The sequence below is a fragment of the Macaca nemestrina genome, chromosome 2 (genome assembly GCF_043159975.1).
Source record: "Macaca nemestrina isolate mMacNem1 chromosome 2, mMacNem.hap1, whole genome shotgun sequence".
In the NCBI taxonomy this organism is placed as follows: domain Eukaryota; kingdom Metazoa; phylum Chordata; class Mammalia; order Primates; family Cercopithecidae; genus Macaca; species Macaca nemestrina.
This window is the reverse complement of record NC_092126.1, coordinates 41,327,785-41,344,198: the sequence shown is the minus strand read 5'-3', so window position 1 is coordinate 41,344,198 and position 16,414 is coordinate 41,327,785. Positions and strand designations below refer to the sequence as shown.

At 42.7% G+C, this 16,414-nt stretch overlaps 1 protein-coding gene across 5 annotated transcripts in view; it reads left to right on the top strand.

Moving 5' to 3' along the window:
• LOC105469947 (phosphatidylinositol-4,5-bisphosphate 3-kinase catalytic subunit beta) overlaps window positions 1-16,414 on the top strand; it is a 188,503-nt gene that overhangs the window by 62,090 nt on the left and 109,999 nt on the right. For all 5 annotated transcript variants that reach the window (XM_011721593.3, XM_011721596.3, XM_011721594.3 and 2 more), the window contains one exon: window positions 14,298-14,484. In XM_011721593.3, coding sequence (XP_011719895.1) covers window positions 14,314-14,484 — 171 coding nt within the window. In that variant the 5' untranslated portion in view covers window positions 14,298-14,313. The remainder of the gene's footprint in view (window positions 1-14,297; window positions 14,485-16,414) is intronic.

Sequence of the window (16,414 nt, the reverse complement as noted above, 5' to 3'; positions counted from 1 at the left end):
CTAATTTTTGTATTTTTAGTAGAGACAGGGTTTCACCACGTTGGCCAGGCTGGTCTTGAACTCCTGACCTCAAGTGATCCACACACCTCAGCCTCGCAAAGTGTTGGCTCACAGGCGTGAGCCACTGCACTTGGACTGTGGTTTAGAAATACTAATGAATACATAGATATTTAGAATAAATAGCTGGGCCTGTAATCCCAGCACTTTGGGAGGCCGAGGCAGGTGGATCTCTTGAGGTTAGGAGTTCGAGACAGCCTCATCAACATGACAAAAACCCATCTCTACTAAAATTACAAAAAAATTAGCCAGGCATGGTGGCAGGCACCTGTAGTCCCAGCTACTTGGGAGGCTGAGGCAGGAGAATCACTTGAACCTGGGAGGCTGAAGTTGCAGTGAGCCAAGATCATGCCACTGCATTGTAGCCTGGACAACAGAGCAAGACTCCATCTCAAAATAAAAAAAAGAAGAAAAAGAAAAAAGAGAGAGAGAATAAATAATAAATAGCCGGGTGCTTTGGCTAATGCTTGTAATCCCAACACTTTGGGAGGCCGAGGTGTGAGGATTGCTTGAGCTCAGGAGTTCAAGATCAGCCTGGGGAATATGTAGCGAAACCTTGTCTGTAGTTAAAAAAAAAAAATCAAAAGAATGATCTGGGAGTGGTGGTGTGTGCTTGCGGTCCTAACTACTCAGGAGGGTGAGGTGGGAGAATTGCTGGAGCCTGGGAGGTCAAGTCTGCAGTGAGCCATGGTCATGCAACTGCATTCCAGCCTGGGCAACAGAGTAAGACCCTGTCTCAAAAATAAAATAAAATAAAATAATATAGTTTTATAATTTTATAAAATAGAGAATAAACTGCCAAGTTCTAACCTAAGTCCTTCCTTTGGACCCACTCAAAGTGTCTGGAACAATAGAACTTTAAAAGAGTGTATAAACTGTTTGCCATCATGCAAGGCAAATTGAATAAAAGAAACATTTATTTTATAGTTACTTTTGAACTGTATGAGTGTCTTTCCTTCCACCCTTAATTGCTGCGCATTAGGTTGTACTTGCAGTTTTTTTTCTTTTAACTTTAAACACAATTCTAATTATAATGTGTATATTATTTTATATTTGGATATTTTTCATGTTATTTCTAAACATTGCCACATATTCTTGATAAACTTGATTTTAAATGACTGCACCAAGTGGATGCCATCAGGTGTTTCAGTTAACGTTATTTTAATTTTTTCATATTTATATATTTTGCTTTATACATGAAACTTTTTCTGTATTCAGGTTTGTAAATAGGTACATTCTAGAACTGGAATTACCAAGTTAGCAGGAATAAACTTTTTAAAGACTCAGTGCCTATTTGCAAATTTTTTTTTTTTTTTTGAGAGTGAGTCTTTCTCTATTGCCTATGCTGGAGTGCAGTTCTGCAAATGGGACTCACTGTAGCCTCCACCTTCTGTGCTCAAGAGAAGGAGATCCTCCTGCCTAAGCCTCTCGAGTAGCTGGGACCACAGGCATGTGCCACCACACCCAGCTAATTTTAAAATTTTTGTAGAGATGGGGTCTCACTATGTTGCCCAGGCTGGTTCAGATGTTTTGTAAAAGCCATTTAGAGTGCCATCTTTGATTTGAGAGGATAAATTTAAATGTCATTTTATTATGAATGATACGGTATATAATGTTATAGCAATTCTTTAATAATTTGTGGAGTTAACTTTAGAAATAGCTCTTACATATAATTACAGCAATTCAGATTAATTAATCACCTTTAGAAAAGAAAGTTCTAGGGCTGGGTGCGGTGCTCATGCATGTAATCCCAGCACTTTGGGAGGCCGAGGCGGGCGGATCACGAAGTCAGAAGATCAAGACCATCCTGGCTAACACAGTGAAATCTCGTCTCTACTAAAAATACAGAAATTTAGTCGGTTGCGGTGGCAGGCCTCTGTAGTCCCAGCTACCCGGGAGGCTGAGGCAGGAGAATGGCATGAACCTGGGAGGCGGAGCTTGCAGTGAGCTGAGATTACACCACTGCACTCCAGCCTGGGAGACAGAGTGAGACTCCATCTCAAAAAAAAAAAAAGAAAAAAAGAAAATGAAGTTCTATACTGTTCAGTTTTTAAGTGCCCAGTATAATGCATACTTCACTATAAACACATCAACAGTTGGAGCTGATTTGTTGTCTTTGAGCAATGTAGCAGGTAGGGACCAACGCCCAGATGAATCAAGATCCCATACCTTAAGTTGCCTCTGAATGAAACCTGAAGTTGTGATAGCAAATGTAGTATTTAACGAAGTAATGTGGCCGGGCGCAGTGGCTCACGCCTGTAATCCCAACACTTTGGGAGGCTGAGGTGGGTGGATCACAAGGTCAGGAGTTCAAGACTAGCCTGGCCAACATGGTGAAACCCCGTCTCTACTAAAAATACAAAAATTAGCTGGGCGTGGTGGCGGGCGCCTGTAATTCCAGCTTCTTGGGAGGCTGAGGCAGGAGAACTGCTTGAACCCGGGAGCTGGAGGTTGTAGTGAGCCTAGATCGCGCCACTGCACTCTAACCTGGGTGACAGAGCGAGACTCCGTTTCAAAACAAAAACAAAAGAAGTAATGTTTTTCCTTTTATATTTAAAAAAAAATTCTGTTTTTCTTTCTTTCTTTCTTTCTTTTTTGAGACAGAGTCTTGCTCTGTCGCCCAGGCTGGAGTGCAGTGGCGCGATCTCGACTCACTGCAAGCTCCACATAAAATTAGACCGGCTAACTTTTTGTGTTTTTTAGTAGAGATAGGGTTTCACCATGTTAGCCAGGATGGTCTCAATCTCCTGACCTCGTGATCTGCCCGCGTCAGCCTCCCAAAGTGCTGGGATTACAGGCATGAGCCACCATGCCTGGCCAAAAAAAAAAAATCTCTTTTTAAATATCTCCTATGATTTTCCAAAGTGGTTTTTGGTTGAATTTATTCACCTATAGAACAAATTTATGTTGTTTTCTGCTTATCATTAGATTTAAAGAAGTAAACTCCAGTGGTTCTGCTGGCACATTGGTGGGGAAGTTGAGAACTTTTAAACTCTTTCCTCTTTCTTCCAGTGAACAATTGACAGGATATGGATTATAGTTATAGTTAAAGGGTTTATTGAACTAATTTTCACTGCTGAAGTTCCTGTGCCCTCTGATAGCTTCCTTGAAAAGTTTTCATAGTTTAAAAACTCTGCTTGTCCTCAGCCTTTGATCTCTTGCTTTGATGCTCAAACAGAAGAATGATACCAGACTGAGGATCTTGCCAGGCTAGGTAGGCCTGTGAAGGACGTTTCCTTTAAATACAAAAAGAAAAAAGAAAAGGGGGGAAAATTATGCTAATTGCTTTGGGAAAAAAATCTGACTTTTGGGTCTGACTCTGTCTCTGTGTATTCCTGGATAATTTACTTAAACTCTCTTAGCTTTAGTTTTCTTATCTTTAAAATGGGTAGGATCTGTAACTCCTAAGATACCTCCAATGTGAAACTCTGAGTCACTTCTCTCAGGCTGAATTGTTTGTGTGGTCCTGTAAAATAAGAGTGACTAAGGGAAATAGAAAGCAGAATATATTTTATTTTCAACTTAGTGGCAATAATTTAATTTCCTTCAAAATATACCTACAAAAGATTTATTGGTTACCAATTGGTTTGTTACCTCATTTTTTAGAAGTAACATGTTACGGTTTTAAGTCTGACAAAACACATGCTATTTTAATTGCAGAACAGCACATTTTGTGAGTATGCCCTCTCCCTCAATACTTTTCTTAAAGGGTTGTGCATGAAGCTGTGAAGAGTTACATGTCATCTTGTGGTTTTAGTTTGAATATCTCATTGGTAAATTTGTTCCTAAAGGTCTTGAAAACTAAGAGCTACTTACCCTGGGTGTACATTCCTCTAATTAGTTAAGGGTCTAGTTTTCTTGACTTAGAGCTTCTTTACCCTTCAAGAATTAGCCAAAAACAACATAGCCAAATAAGGAAACATCATTCATTGGCAGGTAGAAATGTATACTGTTATGTTCATTACTTTGAAAAATGTAGGCTACAATTATATCTGGATAAATTATGGAGGCTCTGTTGCTACTTTGAGAAATAGTAGTGATGGCAGCGGTGGACCATCTAGAGTGGCTGCTGCCATCACACCAGTTGCAGCAAGGAGGTGTGGCTGGGGCTGCATGCTCTGTGGAGCTGGTGGGAGCTGGGGAACAAATGGGGACCCCACCCCTTCCAGGTTGGTGGGTGGGAGCTTCCCAGGTGCAGCTTCAGCTACCCAAACTGTGGGTGCAGACCTGGGCCTCCTGCTCCATGGAGCAGGAAGGAGCACACTCCTTGCCCTTGCCCCCCCCTCCCCCCAGCCCTTCTCTCCCATGCCAATGCAGCTGCCCAACCAGGCATCCCTATACTCCTTAGGGGCCCAAGAAGGTCCACTCTGCCCTCTCAGGCTCAGAAATGCCTGCTTCTTCTGTCTGGCTTTTATCTATTGTCAGCACCCAGTCCAACCTTGGAGCTGAGTCAGGGCCAAGCCCAGGTGTTGTCACAGCCCAGCCAGGTGTGCACATGCTCAGGGTAGTGTTGACATGCCAGCCCCCTGCCACCTTGGCCCCCTCCAGATTTTGGTCACCAGTGAGCATAGGAGGGAAGCTGAGGGGAGGCTGAGGGCAGCTTGGCGCTGACCTGTAGGCGGTACCTACAGCCTGGGTGCCATGAACAATAGTAGGAGGCAGGCAGGTTTCTGGGTGAAAGTGGGTTGGGTCCTCAGTGAGGCTCCATCTTCAGGCCAGGAAGGGTCTGAAGGCTAGGGGCCGGGCTGCCAGTTCCATGGACTAGAGTGGAAACTTGTGGTGCCTTTTCTCAGGCCTGCCCATGGCTGCCTGTGTACCAGTTGGCAGTTTCTTCCCTTTGAGGCCCATAAAAGCCCCAGGCTCAGCCAGAGCTCAGCAGACATCGGGATGACCAGCTGCAAAGAGGAGCTGCCCGTTCCAGGGCCTCCTCTTGGTTGAGAGCAGCAGACATCAGGACAACAGGCTGCAGACAGGAGCTACCCACTCCAGGGCCTCCTCTCTGTTGAGAGCAGCAGACATCAGCACAACAGAGCTGCAGAGAGGAGCTACCCATTTCAGGGCTTCCTGTCTGCTGAAGAGCTGCGGAGATGACAGGATGACCTGCCTTCCGAGAGGAGCTACCCACTCCAGGTCCTCCTCTTAGCTGTTGTCACTCAGTAAAGCTCCTCTTTGTCTTGCTCACCCTCCACTTGCCTGCATACCTCATTCTTCCGGGGGCAGGACAAGAACTTGGGACCTGCTGATTGAGGCTAAAAGAGCTGTAACACAAACAGGGCTGTTACATGAACAAGAAACATGCCCCTTGTTCATCACATTGCAGGTGAAGAGAAGAAGAAAAGAGCTGTGGCCCTTTGGGGAGCCCAGACTTGGGAACTGTCTGAGCCAGGACTCTTTGGGGCCCTGGGGTTCCTGGCATCTCCAAGCTTCCACGTGCCACCATGTCCCCCAGTGCCAGCTGTGGAAGCTGCTTGTGGTACACCTGCTCCAGCCGTAGCCTCAGGGAGAACTGGTGCCCATACTGGCACCTAGAGCTGCCTGCCCTGCTACAGCAACTGGCATGTCTGACTTTGCAGGGGCTGGATCCCATGCTTGCTCACACACCCACTGCTGCTTTACACAGTCTCCCTTGGCAGGCATGGGATCCAGTCCCGCAGTGTGAGTCGAGTGCAGCCTCCTATCCCGAGTGGGCGGAAGGAGCCTAGCAGCCCTGTCAAAACTAAGGCAAAGGCACCACTGGCCACAGATGTTTTTGGCTAGAAAAACAGCACCCCAAAGATCCTGTAACAGTGGGAATTATTTTAGAGCAGTGGTTCTGAAAGTGGACTGTGTGAAGCCCCCAAAAGATGGTTTTGAAATTTGTTGGGTTATGATTTTGTTCTTGTTGGCACAGTGATTGAGGGAAGTGCTACTGTTAATGTAGTGGATAATCAAACATCCTGCAGTACACTGGACAGTTTTATATAACGAAAAAATATGTCTTATATAAACATGATTTTTGAATTTTCTGCAGATATTTATGTATTTGAAAAAAACCTGTTTTTTTTTTTGTTGTTGTTGCTTTTTTGTTTTTGTGTTTTTTCTTTGATACAGAATCTTTGTCACCTAGGTTGGAGTGCAGTGGCGCTCTCTTGGCTCACTGCAACTTCTGCCTCCCAGGTTCAAGCAGTTCTCCTGCCTCAGCCTCCCAAGTAGCTGGGATTGCAGGCGTGTGCCACCACGCTCGGCTACTTTTTTTTTGTCTCAAAAAAAAAAAAAAAGGGAATATTTAATATGACAAAATTGAAAACCATTCTTCTGGAGAATATTTAGCTTAATACTATATATCTCCCTAGAGTGTTTACAAAGTTGGACAGCCAGTCTAACTCAATTATTAGTAAATTGCTAATGACAGTATCAAGGTAGATATGTTTAACCTTGCAGTATTCCCTGTGATGACTTACTCCTGGTTGGGAAAAACATTTCTAGGTCTTTAAACACAATAATACTGCTTTACAGGCATCTTTAGTATGTTGCTGAACCATTAGAATATTTCTGAATCAATTGATACTTTGAATGTGAGGGTTTTGTCCTTGAAATTGTAAATAAGGGAATTGATTTTGGAGATCAGTGTGATGTTTCTTTGTAAGCAAGGAAGGATTTTTCTATTTTTAAGCATGGGCAACTGATAAAGGATAAAATTTTTCTTTGTAAGTGAGGAAGGATTTTTCTATTTTAAAGCATGGGCAACTGTTAAAGTAAAGGATACATTTTTTCTTTATGATGCACCTAAAGATAACACAAGAAAGGTACTTAGCCTTTGCAATGTATTTTGCCATTAAAAAAATTTTAAGACATTTAAAATGTGAAATATAGCACAGATATAGAAAAGTACATAAAACAAATGTGTAGCTTAGTGAATTATTCTGAAACGAGTTTTTGTATTATTTTATTTATACTAAATAATTTTCATTCTGTTGCAGCTTGAGAAATGAATAATGGTTATCCCTTTGACATCAATGGAGTTCCTCAGCCTATTTAAATTTAAGAGAGGATGCCATATCCTGAAAATAGCAGCTTTATAGTCAAACATTAGTTAAAAATATGCATCATTTTCAGAAACACCTATAACATATAAGTGGGATTGCAACACAGTGAGGGTGCCATCTTTAAGTTATAGGTGAGATCCACTTTATGTTCTTCACATGACAGGAGTTTATGTATTTGAGACATGGTAGCATTAGGCAAAGCCTGATCTATGCAACAGAATTTTATATGTTTGTTAATATTTTTTACTTTATTCTTTTAAGGAAAGATACATGGGCTACCTGAAATGTAGGTTGAGATTTTGTAAAACCACATGTGAATAGACTTGAATATCTGAGTTAAGTCATTTCAACCTTTTTCTTTCTCCCCACCCTCGCCCCACTTCGTTTCCCTCTTCCTTCCGTCTCACTCTGTTGCCCAGGCTGGAGTGCAGTGGCATGATCACAGCTCATAGCAACCTCAACCTCCTGGGCTCAGGTGATTCTCCCATCTTAGCCTTCCAGGTAGATGGGACTACAGGTGTGTGCCATGTAGTCCCATGCCCAGCTAATTTTTTTTCTTTTTTTTTTTTTTAAGAGAGGGTTTTTGCCATGTTGTCTAGGATGGTCTCAAACTCATGTGCTCAAGTGATTCCCGCACCTCAGCCTCCCAAAGTGCTGGAATTATAGGCATAAGCACTATACCTAGCTAGTTTTCTTAGGTTAAGGAGTTGTAGGATATGTAGATATATATGGCATTTTATCTATGTATTGGTAAAATATTTTGATTTCATATAAAGGTGTCACTTGTGGAGGCTGTTTATTGTATTTCTTAGAGTAAGTGCTGAAAGACTACATTGAAGGTTGCAAGGTTCAAGTTTTCCTGTCAAGCATGATTTAAATCACATTTGTAATATCCAATATAATTGTCCTACTATCAAATTCTTTTCTTTTTTGGAGATGAAGTCTTGCTCTGTCATCCAGGCCGGAGTGCAGTGACATCATCTTAGCTCACTGCAACTTCCATCTCTCAGTTTCAAGCAATTCTCCTGCCTCAGCCTCCTGAGTAGCTGGGACCACAAGTGCCCACCACCATGCCTGGCGAATTTTTGTATTTTTAGTAGAGACAGGTTTTTGCCACGTTGGCCATGCTGGTCTCAAACTCCTGACCTCAAGTGATTCGCCTCCCAAAGTGCTAGTGGGATTATAGGCGTGAGCCACTACGCCCGGCCTCCTTCTCACAAATTCTATAGGATTTGTTATTCATTTCTTCATTTAACCATATGTGATTATTTATTGAGAGCCTAGTATGTACCAGGAGCTAAAGAGCTAGAAATAATATGAGACTAAGGAGAGATGAGTACACAGTGAGCTTTAATACAGTGTGCTCCAGTGCTGTCACAGATATGTCCTGGGTGCTTGAGACACACAGAGGAGTGTCAGGGAAGGTTTCCAGGAATCTAGAAGAATAAGACTTGGTCAGGCAATATGGAGCTGAGGACATCTTAGGGAGAGGGAATAATCTGTTTAAAGTAGGAGGCAGGAGAGAATGTGGGATATGCTGGCAAGTACCAGTGGTTCAGCATGACTGGACTAAGGATCCTGTGTGTTGAATGACAGATTTAGAGAAGAAGGAAAGTAGGGGCCCAATCATGAATTCATTCTCATAATTCAATTTGTTTTAAATTAGAGTCTTGCTTTGTTCCCTGTGCTGTTCTCGAACTCCTGACCTCAAGTAGTTCTTCAACCTTGGCCTCCCAAAGTGCTAGGAATATAGGCATGAGCTGCCATGCCCTGTCTCATAATTCATTTTATTTTTTATTTTATTTTTTGAGACATAGTCTTACTCTTTTGCCCAGGCTGGAGTGCAGTAGTGCAATTAACAGCACACTGCAGCCTCAACCTCCTGGGCTCAAGTGATCCTCCTCCCTTAGCCTCCCTGGTAGCTAGGACCACAGCTGCATGCCACAACTCCTGGCTAATTTTTTTTTTTTTTTTTTTGATAGATGAAGTCTCACTATGTGGCCCAGGCTGGTCTTGAGCTCCTGGGCTCAAGCAATCTTCCTGCCTTGGCCTCCCAAAGTGCTGGGATTACAGACATGAGTCACTACTCCTAGCCTCGAAATTCATTTTAGATATAATAATTTCATCAAGACATTTTTTTTGTCTACCTTAACACATTTTCTCTAATGGTTAGAAGTTTAGAATTTTATGCCTTGGAAGTTGATGCTATAGGATGGGAGTGCTGGTGAGATACAGTCAGTCTCTTTGAAAAGATTGCTGCTCTGGGCACTATGCCTCAGATGCCTTACCATTTCCAGCCGTCTGGTAAGGGTGAGATCCCAGAGTTTTATTTTTCTAGTTTCATGCTCTTTTATTAGTATTGTATTAATTGGGTGATTTGGTTTCAGTTCTGAGAGTCTTGACAAAAATCTGTGTTGAAGAAACCAGGGGCGTGTACAGGTTTATTATGATTCTAATTCTGTGACAGATGGCTGATGTTTCATAAACCCTCTTCAATTTTAAATGCTAACTTTTAGGCTGGGCGCGGTGGCTCATGCCTGTAATCCCAGCACTTTGGGAGGCCGAGGCAGGCAGATCATGAGGTCAGGAGTTCGAGACTAGTCTGACCAACGTGGTGAAACCCCATCTCTATTAAAATTAAAAAATTAGCCGAGTGTGGTGGTGTGCGCCTGTAATCCCAGCTACTCAGGAGGTTGAAGCAGAGAATCGCTTGAACCTGGGAGGCGGAAGTTGCAGTGAGATGAGATCACGCCACTACACTCCAGCCTGGGCAACAGAGTGAGACTCCATCTCTAAATACATACATACATATGTACACACATACATACATACATATTAACTTTCGTTTCTCCTCCTAGCTTTTGTTGGCAGCTCTTGGTTAGACATAGTACTTGAGTGACTTGTTCAGTAGCTGCTTCCACCTCTAGCTTTGCATGGCAGTATTTGAATATATAAACAAAGTATGGTTTTTCTTTTTCTTTTCTTTTCTTTTATTTTTTTTTGAGGCAGAGTCTCGCTCTGTTGCCCAGGCTGGAGTGCAGTGTTGCAATCTCGGCTCACTGCAACCTCCACCTTCTGGGGTCAAGCTATTCTCCTGCCTCAGCCTCGCTGGTAGCTGGGATTACAGGCACCCACCACCATGCCTGGCTAATTTTTTTGTATTTTTAGTAGAGACAAGGTTTCACCATGTGGCCCAGGCTGGTCTCAAACTTGTGGGCTCAAGCAGTCTACTTGCTTCGGCTTCCCAGAGTGCTGAGATTATAGGCTGATCTACCCCACCTGGCCCTGCAAAGTGTGGTCTTTATAAGTTAATACAGCATGTTTTCATTCAGCAGATACTTATTGAATGCTTATTACTTGCAAGATTGAGAAACTCCTGCACAAAATATTCAAAGGCTGCTCTGAAGTGATTTGCTTAATTTTAGGACTAGTGTCTTAATAACATGTGTAGTGACTGCATAGTTTTGTTCGTGTTTATGAAAGTTTGTTGGTTAAGAGTTCCTGAGTATAGAGACCTTTCCATTACTGTGGTAAGAAACAGTACTTTAAAAAGCATGCTGACAATACATGAATTCTCTGATCAATCTTAGCATGGCTAAAAGTAAGACCACTAGACATTATATCTCCTCAAGGAGCTTACAATGAATCCATATTTAAATTTTCCATATTATTTCAAAGATAGTTTTGCTTTTTTGTTTTTTGGGTTTTTTTTGAGATGGATTTTTGCTCTTGTCGCCCAGGCTGCAGTGCAGTGGTGCAATCTCTGCTCAATGCAACCACCGCCTCTTGGGTACAGGTGATTCTCCTACCTCAGCCTCCTGAGTAGCTGGGATTACAGGCATGCACCACCCTGCCTAGCTAATTTTTTTGTATTTTTAGTAGAGACGGGGTTTCACCACGTCAGTCAGGCTGGTCTTGAACTCCTGACCTCAGGTGATCCATCCGCCTTGGCCTCCCAAAGTACTGGGATTACAGGCGTAAGCCACCGTGCCCGGCCCAAAGATAGTTGTTTGGTTTTTTTTTGAGATGAAGTTTCGCTCTGTCGCCCAGGCTGGAGTGCAGTGGCGTGATCTCAGCTCACTGCAACCTCCGCCTTCCTGGTTCAAGCGATTCTTCTGTCTCAGCCCCCCGAGTAGCTGGGACTACAGGTGCGCACCACCACCCCTGACTAATTTTTGTATTTTTATTTTTTTTGAGACGGAATCTCGCTCTGTTACCCAGGCTGGAGTGCAGTGGTGCTGTCTAGGCTCACTGCAAGCTCTGCCTCCCAGGTTCAAGCAATTCTCCTGCCTCAGCCTTCTGAGTAGCTGGGATTACAGGTGCCTGCCACCATGCCTGGCTAATTTTTGTATTTTTAGTAGAGATGGAGTTTCACCATATTGGCCAGGCTGGTCTTGAACTCCTGACCTTGTGATCCACCCGCCTTTGCCTCTTTTTTTTTTTTTTTTTTTTTGAGACGGAGTCTCGCTTTGCGCCCAGGCTGGAGTGCAGTGGCCGGATCTCAGCTCACTGCAAGCTCCGCCTCCCCGGTTTACGCCATTCTCCTGCCTCAGCCTCCCGAGTAGCTGGGACTACAGGCGCCCGCCACCTCGCCCGGCTAGTTTTTTGTATTTTTAGTAGAGATGGGGTTTCACCGTGTTAGCCAGGATGGTCTCGATCTCCTGACCTCATGATCCGCCCGTCTCGGCCTCCCAAAGTGCTGGGATTACAGGCTTGAGCCACCGCGCCCGGCCTCTTTGCCTCTTTAAGTGCTGAGATTACAGGCGTGAGCCACAGTGCCTGACCAAAATAGTTTTTTATAGTTGATTTGTTCCAGCTAACATTGGATTTGGCTGTGTCTCCTAAGTGTTTTTTAAATTCTTTTTTTTTTTTTTTTTTTTTGAGACGGAGTCTCGCTGTGTCGCCCAGGCTGGAGTGCAGTGGCCGGATCTCAGCTCACTGCAAGCTCTGCCTCCCGGGTTTTTACGCCATTCTCCTGCCTCAGCCTCCCGAGTAGCCGGGACTACAGGCGCCCGCCACCTCGCCCGGCTAGTTTTTTGTATTTTTTAGTAGAGACGGGGTTTCACCGTGTTAGCCAGGATGGTCTCGAACTCCTGACCTCGTGATCCGCCCGTCTCGGCCTCCCAAAGTGCTGGGATTACAGGCTTGAACCACCGCGCCCGGCCGTGTTTTTTAAATTCTTTAACAGTCCTTCCACCATCTTCTTCCTCCTCTTCTTGTTATTGATTAGCTGGGGAAATCATATCATTTGTTTTATTGAAGATGCCACATTCTCTACTTGACTGATTGCTTCCTTGAAGTATTTAACTTCTTTCTCTGTTTCCTGTAAACTGGCACATAGATCTAAAGACTTGATTAGATCTAAAGACTTGATTAGATTCAAGTTCAGTTTTGTTTTGTGTGAATGGTAAGTACTGACTATTGCATTTCATGAGGAGACACATAATGTCTGATAGTCCCACTTTTAGTGATGCTTAGATCAGGGGATTCCTGTAGTGTCAACAAGACAGACACAGACATGTTGTAAAGTTTCTTCTCCTTTAACATTATCATTTATGTCTTTAGCATCCATTAATGATCATTGCCTAGATCTGTTCATTAGCGGTTGCAAAATTGTGATTTTCTAATTTATTACTCATTTTCCATTTATTAGCAAAAGAACTTCTAAAATTTTTTTTTAATTTTTATTTTTTTGAGATGGGGTCTCACTTTGTTGTCCAGGCTGGAGTGCAGTGGCACTATTTTAGCTCACTGCAGCCTTGGATTCTTAGGCTCAAGCAGTCCTCCTCCCTCAGTCTCCCAAGTAGGTGGGACTACAGGCACGCACCACCATGCCTGGCCAGTTTTTTGTATTTTTTGTAGAGACGGGGTCTTGTTTGTTGCCCAGGCTGGTCTCAAACTCCTGGACTCAAGCGATCCACCCATCTAAGCCTCCCCAAGTAATGGTGTTACAGGTATGGGCCACTGTGCCTGGCCTCCTGTCTCTTCTGATATGACACTTTCATTAATTGCATAGTTGTTAAATGAACCTTGATTCATTTAACTTCGGCGCTCATGTTCTTCCAATTATTATTGTTGTATCTACTTGAAGGAAGCCTTTAAGGAATAGGTAAGACTTAAATGGCTCTATTAAAGGGTGCATTTGTTGGGATAGTGCATTTGTTTTGATATGAGGAGTTTATTCCCCATGAGAACATAGATCTAGCAGCAGGAACGCAGAAGGCACTGTGACACCAGTCTTGGGCTGTAGAGTGATGGGAGAACAAGAAAAATAGGCCAGAGAAATAGCACAAGGGACCTTGCCATCTGTTTTGAGGGATTTGGTGTTTTTAATGCTTATGGGATGGGCCATGAGGTTGATAGAAAATTGTCCTTGTTGGCCGGGCACGGTGGCTCACGCCTGTAATCCCAGCACTTTGGGAGACCGAGGCAGGCAGATCACGAGGTCAGGAGATAGAGACCATTCTGGCTAACACGGTGAAACCCCATCTCTACTAAAAATACAAAAGAATTAGCCGGGCGTGGTGACGGGCGCCTGTAGTCCTAGCTAAGCGGGAGGCTGAGGCAGGAGAATGGTGTGAACCCAGGTGGCAGAGCTTGCAGTGAGCCGAGATCTTGCCACTGTACTCCAGCCTGGGCGACAGAGCAAGACTGCGTCTCAAGAAAAAAAAAAAAAGAAAGAAAGAAAATTGTCCTTGTTGAGAGAGGGCCCTCTTGATTGTAATTTTCATTGGAATTTGCAGAGAAAAACTCGGCCTAAGAAGCTAATACTTTCTAAATAAAGTTTGGAGAAAATTACCTGTTGAGTGGTGGTTAACTAAAATTCTTAGGACCTGTAATCCTTAAGCCTACAGTTTATTCAGATGTCATGTTTTTATGTTGAATTTGAATCAATGTGGTGTGTGTGTGTGTATACATATATATGTGTGTGTGTGTGTGTGTGTGTGTGTATATATATATGAATAATTTTTTTCCTTTAGTTGCTGGTATGGATTGGATGATGTACATATATATAATTTGTGAAGTGATAAAAGTGTATTTAAATAATTTATTTCTGCTGACTTTTTTAAATGTCACATTATTTAATTGGCCTCCTGTTACATTATTGGCTATATTGAAATCTAAGGACTAATTGTAGATTAGTGGTCTCTATCATATCTTCGTATAAAATTTGGCTGATGGTTGTTTTGCTGTCTTTTAATTACTGATTTCTAGGGCCCCGTGGTTATGAATGTGCTTCAGTTTCATAATGCCTCCTGCTATGGCAGACATCCTTGACATCTGGGCGGTGGATTCACAGATAGCATCTGATGGCTCCATACCTGTGGATTTCCTTTTGCCCACTGGGATTTATATCCAGTTGGAGGTACCTCGGGAAGCTACCATTTCTTACATTAAGCAGGTATGTTAATAGGTATATTTTCTGTGTGTTTAGCATACTATGTCACTTGGGGGAAATATCATTCTATAATAGAAAATGTTAATGTAAATTTTATGTGATAATGATAGTAATTAAGTGATAGTAATTAAGAAAAATTAGCGTACGTTAGCTAGTTTTAAATGTTTGTTTGGGTTATTTAAACTGTCAAGATTTTCTTTTAAGTTCAAGTCTTTGAAATTACTGTCTTTGAGCTTGTCACACTTTTTAAAAATGTGATTTTTGGTTCATTTTCTCTTGTCTTGTTTTTCTTCTCTTCCCCTTTTCCTTGACTCTTGGGGGAAGTCAGACTTTTCTGCTGTTTACCAGATATTTTTCCCTCAGCTGGCTTGCCTTTTCTGTTGCATTAGTTTTTAAAGTAAATTCATGTGCACCATTAATTTGTAAAAACCAGCATATACATGAACTTGTTTTTCTAAACTTTCTCTCTAATGTTTTTCAAAAAGCTGAACCCAATGTGAAAATCAGGAGTTATGGTATTTTTAAGAAAACATATTTATGATATACCCTTGAAAACTCTTGACTTTGGACAAGCCTTGTAACTCCTTTCCGAGCTGCTTCTTCAGAGAGACTGTAATTCTAAAATGGCGTGATCCTTGAAGTAAAAAGAAAATACAGAATTGACTTAAGCATCTCATAGGCTCATGGTGCACCTATTTTTATAGTCACCAGTGACAAGTATGGAGTCCTATGGCTGTATTTCACGTTAGATTAACCATTTATCTCCTTTTTTATTGTAAAATATACAGAGCCTAAAATTTACTATTTAGACATTTTTAGGTGTGCATTCACAATGCTGTGCAACCATCACCAGTATCCATTTCCAGCACTTTCCCATCATCCCAAACAGAAACTTCATACCCATAACTGCCCCTTCCCTCAATTCCTGTTTATTTTTATTCTGTTTTCCATCTCTACCAGTTTGCCGATTCTAAGTACTTTATATAAGTGGAAACATACAATAAATAGTTATCCTTTTGTGGTTGGCTTACATAGCATAATGTTTTTAAAGTTCATCCATGTAGCATATATCCTAGTTTCGTTCCCTTTTATGGCTGAATAATATTTCATTGTATGTATATGCCACATTTTGTATATTTATCTGTTGTTGAACATTTGGGTTGGCTTCCAGCTTTTGGCTATTGTGAATATTATGCTGCTCTGAACTTTGGAGTATAAATGTCTGTTTGAATTCCTGCTTTCAGTTCTTTTGGGTATATACCTAGAAGTGTGATTGTTGATTCACAGTGGTAATTCTATGTTTTAACTTTTGAGGAATCGCCACACTGTTTTCCACAGTGGCTGCACCATATAATGTTGGGACCAGCAGTGTACAGCGTTCCAGTTTGTCTACACACTGGCCAACACATGCTATTTTCTCCTCCCTCCCTCCCTCCGTCCCTTCCTCCCTCCCTCCCTCCTTCCCTCTCTTCTTTCTTCCTCCCTCCCTCTCTTCTTCCCTCCCTCCCCCTTCTTCCTCCCTCCCCCCTTCTCTTCCCCTTCCCCCTCCCCCTTCTCCCTCCCTCCCTCCCTCCCTCCCTCCCTCCCTCCCTCCCTCCCTCCCTCCCTCCCTCCCTCCCTCCCTCCCTTCCTTCCTTCCTTCCTTCCTTCCTTCCTTCCTTCCTTCCTTCCTTCCTTCCTTCCTTCCTTCCTTCCTTCCTTCCTTTATTTCTTTCCTTTTTTTGTTTGTCTAAGAGATATGATCTTGTTATGTTGCCCAGGCTGAACTCAGACTCTTGGCTGAATTCAAGCAATTCTCCCACCTCATCCTCCCAAGTAGCTGAGATAACAAGCACATGCCCATATTTTGTGTGTGTGTGTGTGTGTGTGTGTGTGTGTGTGTGTGTGTGTTTAATAATATCCATCCTAATGGATGTGAAGTGGTATCTCATTG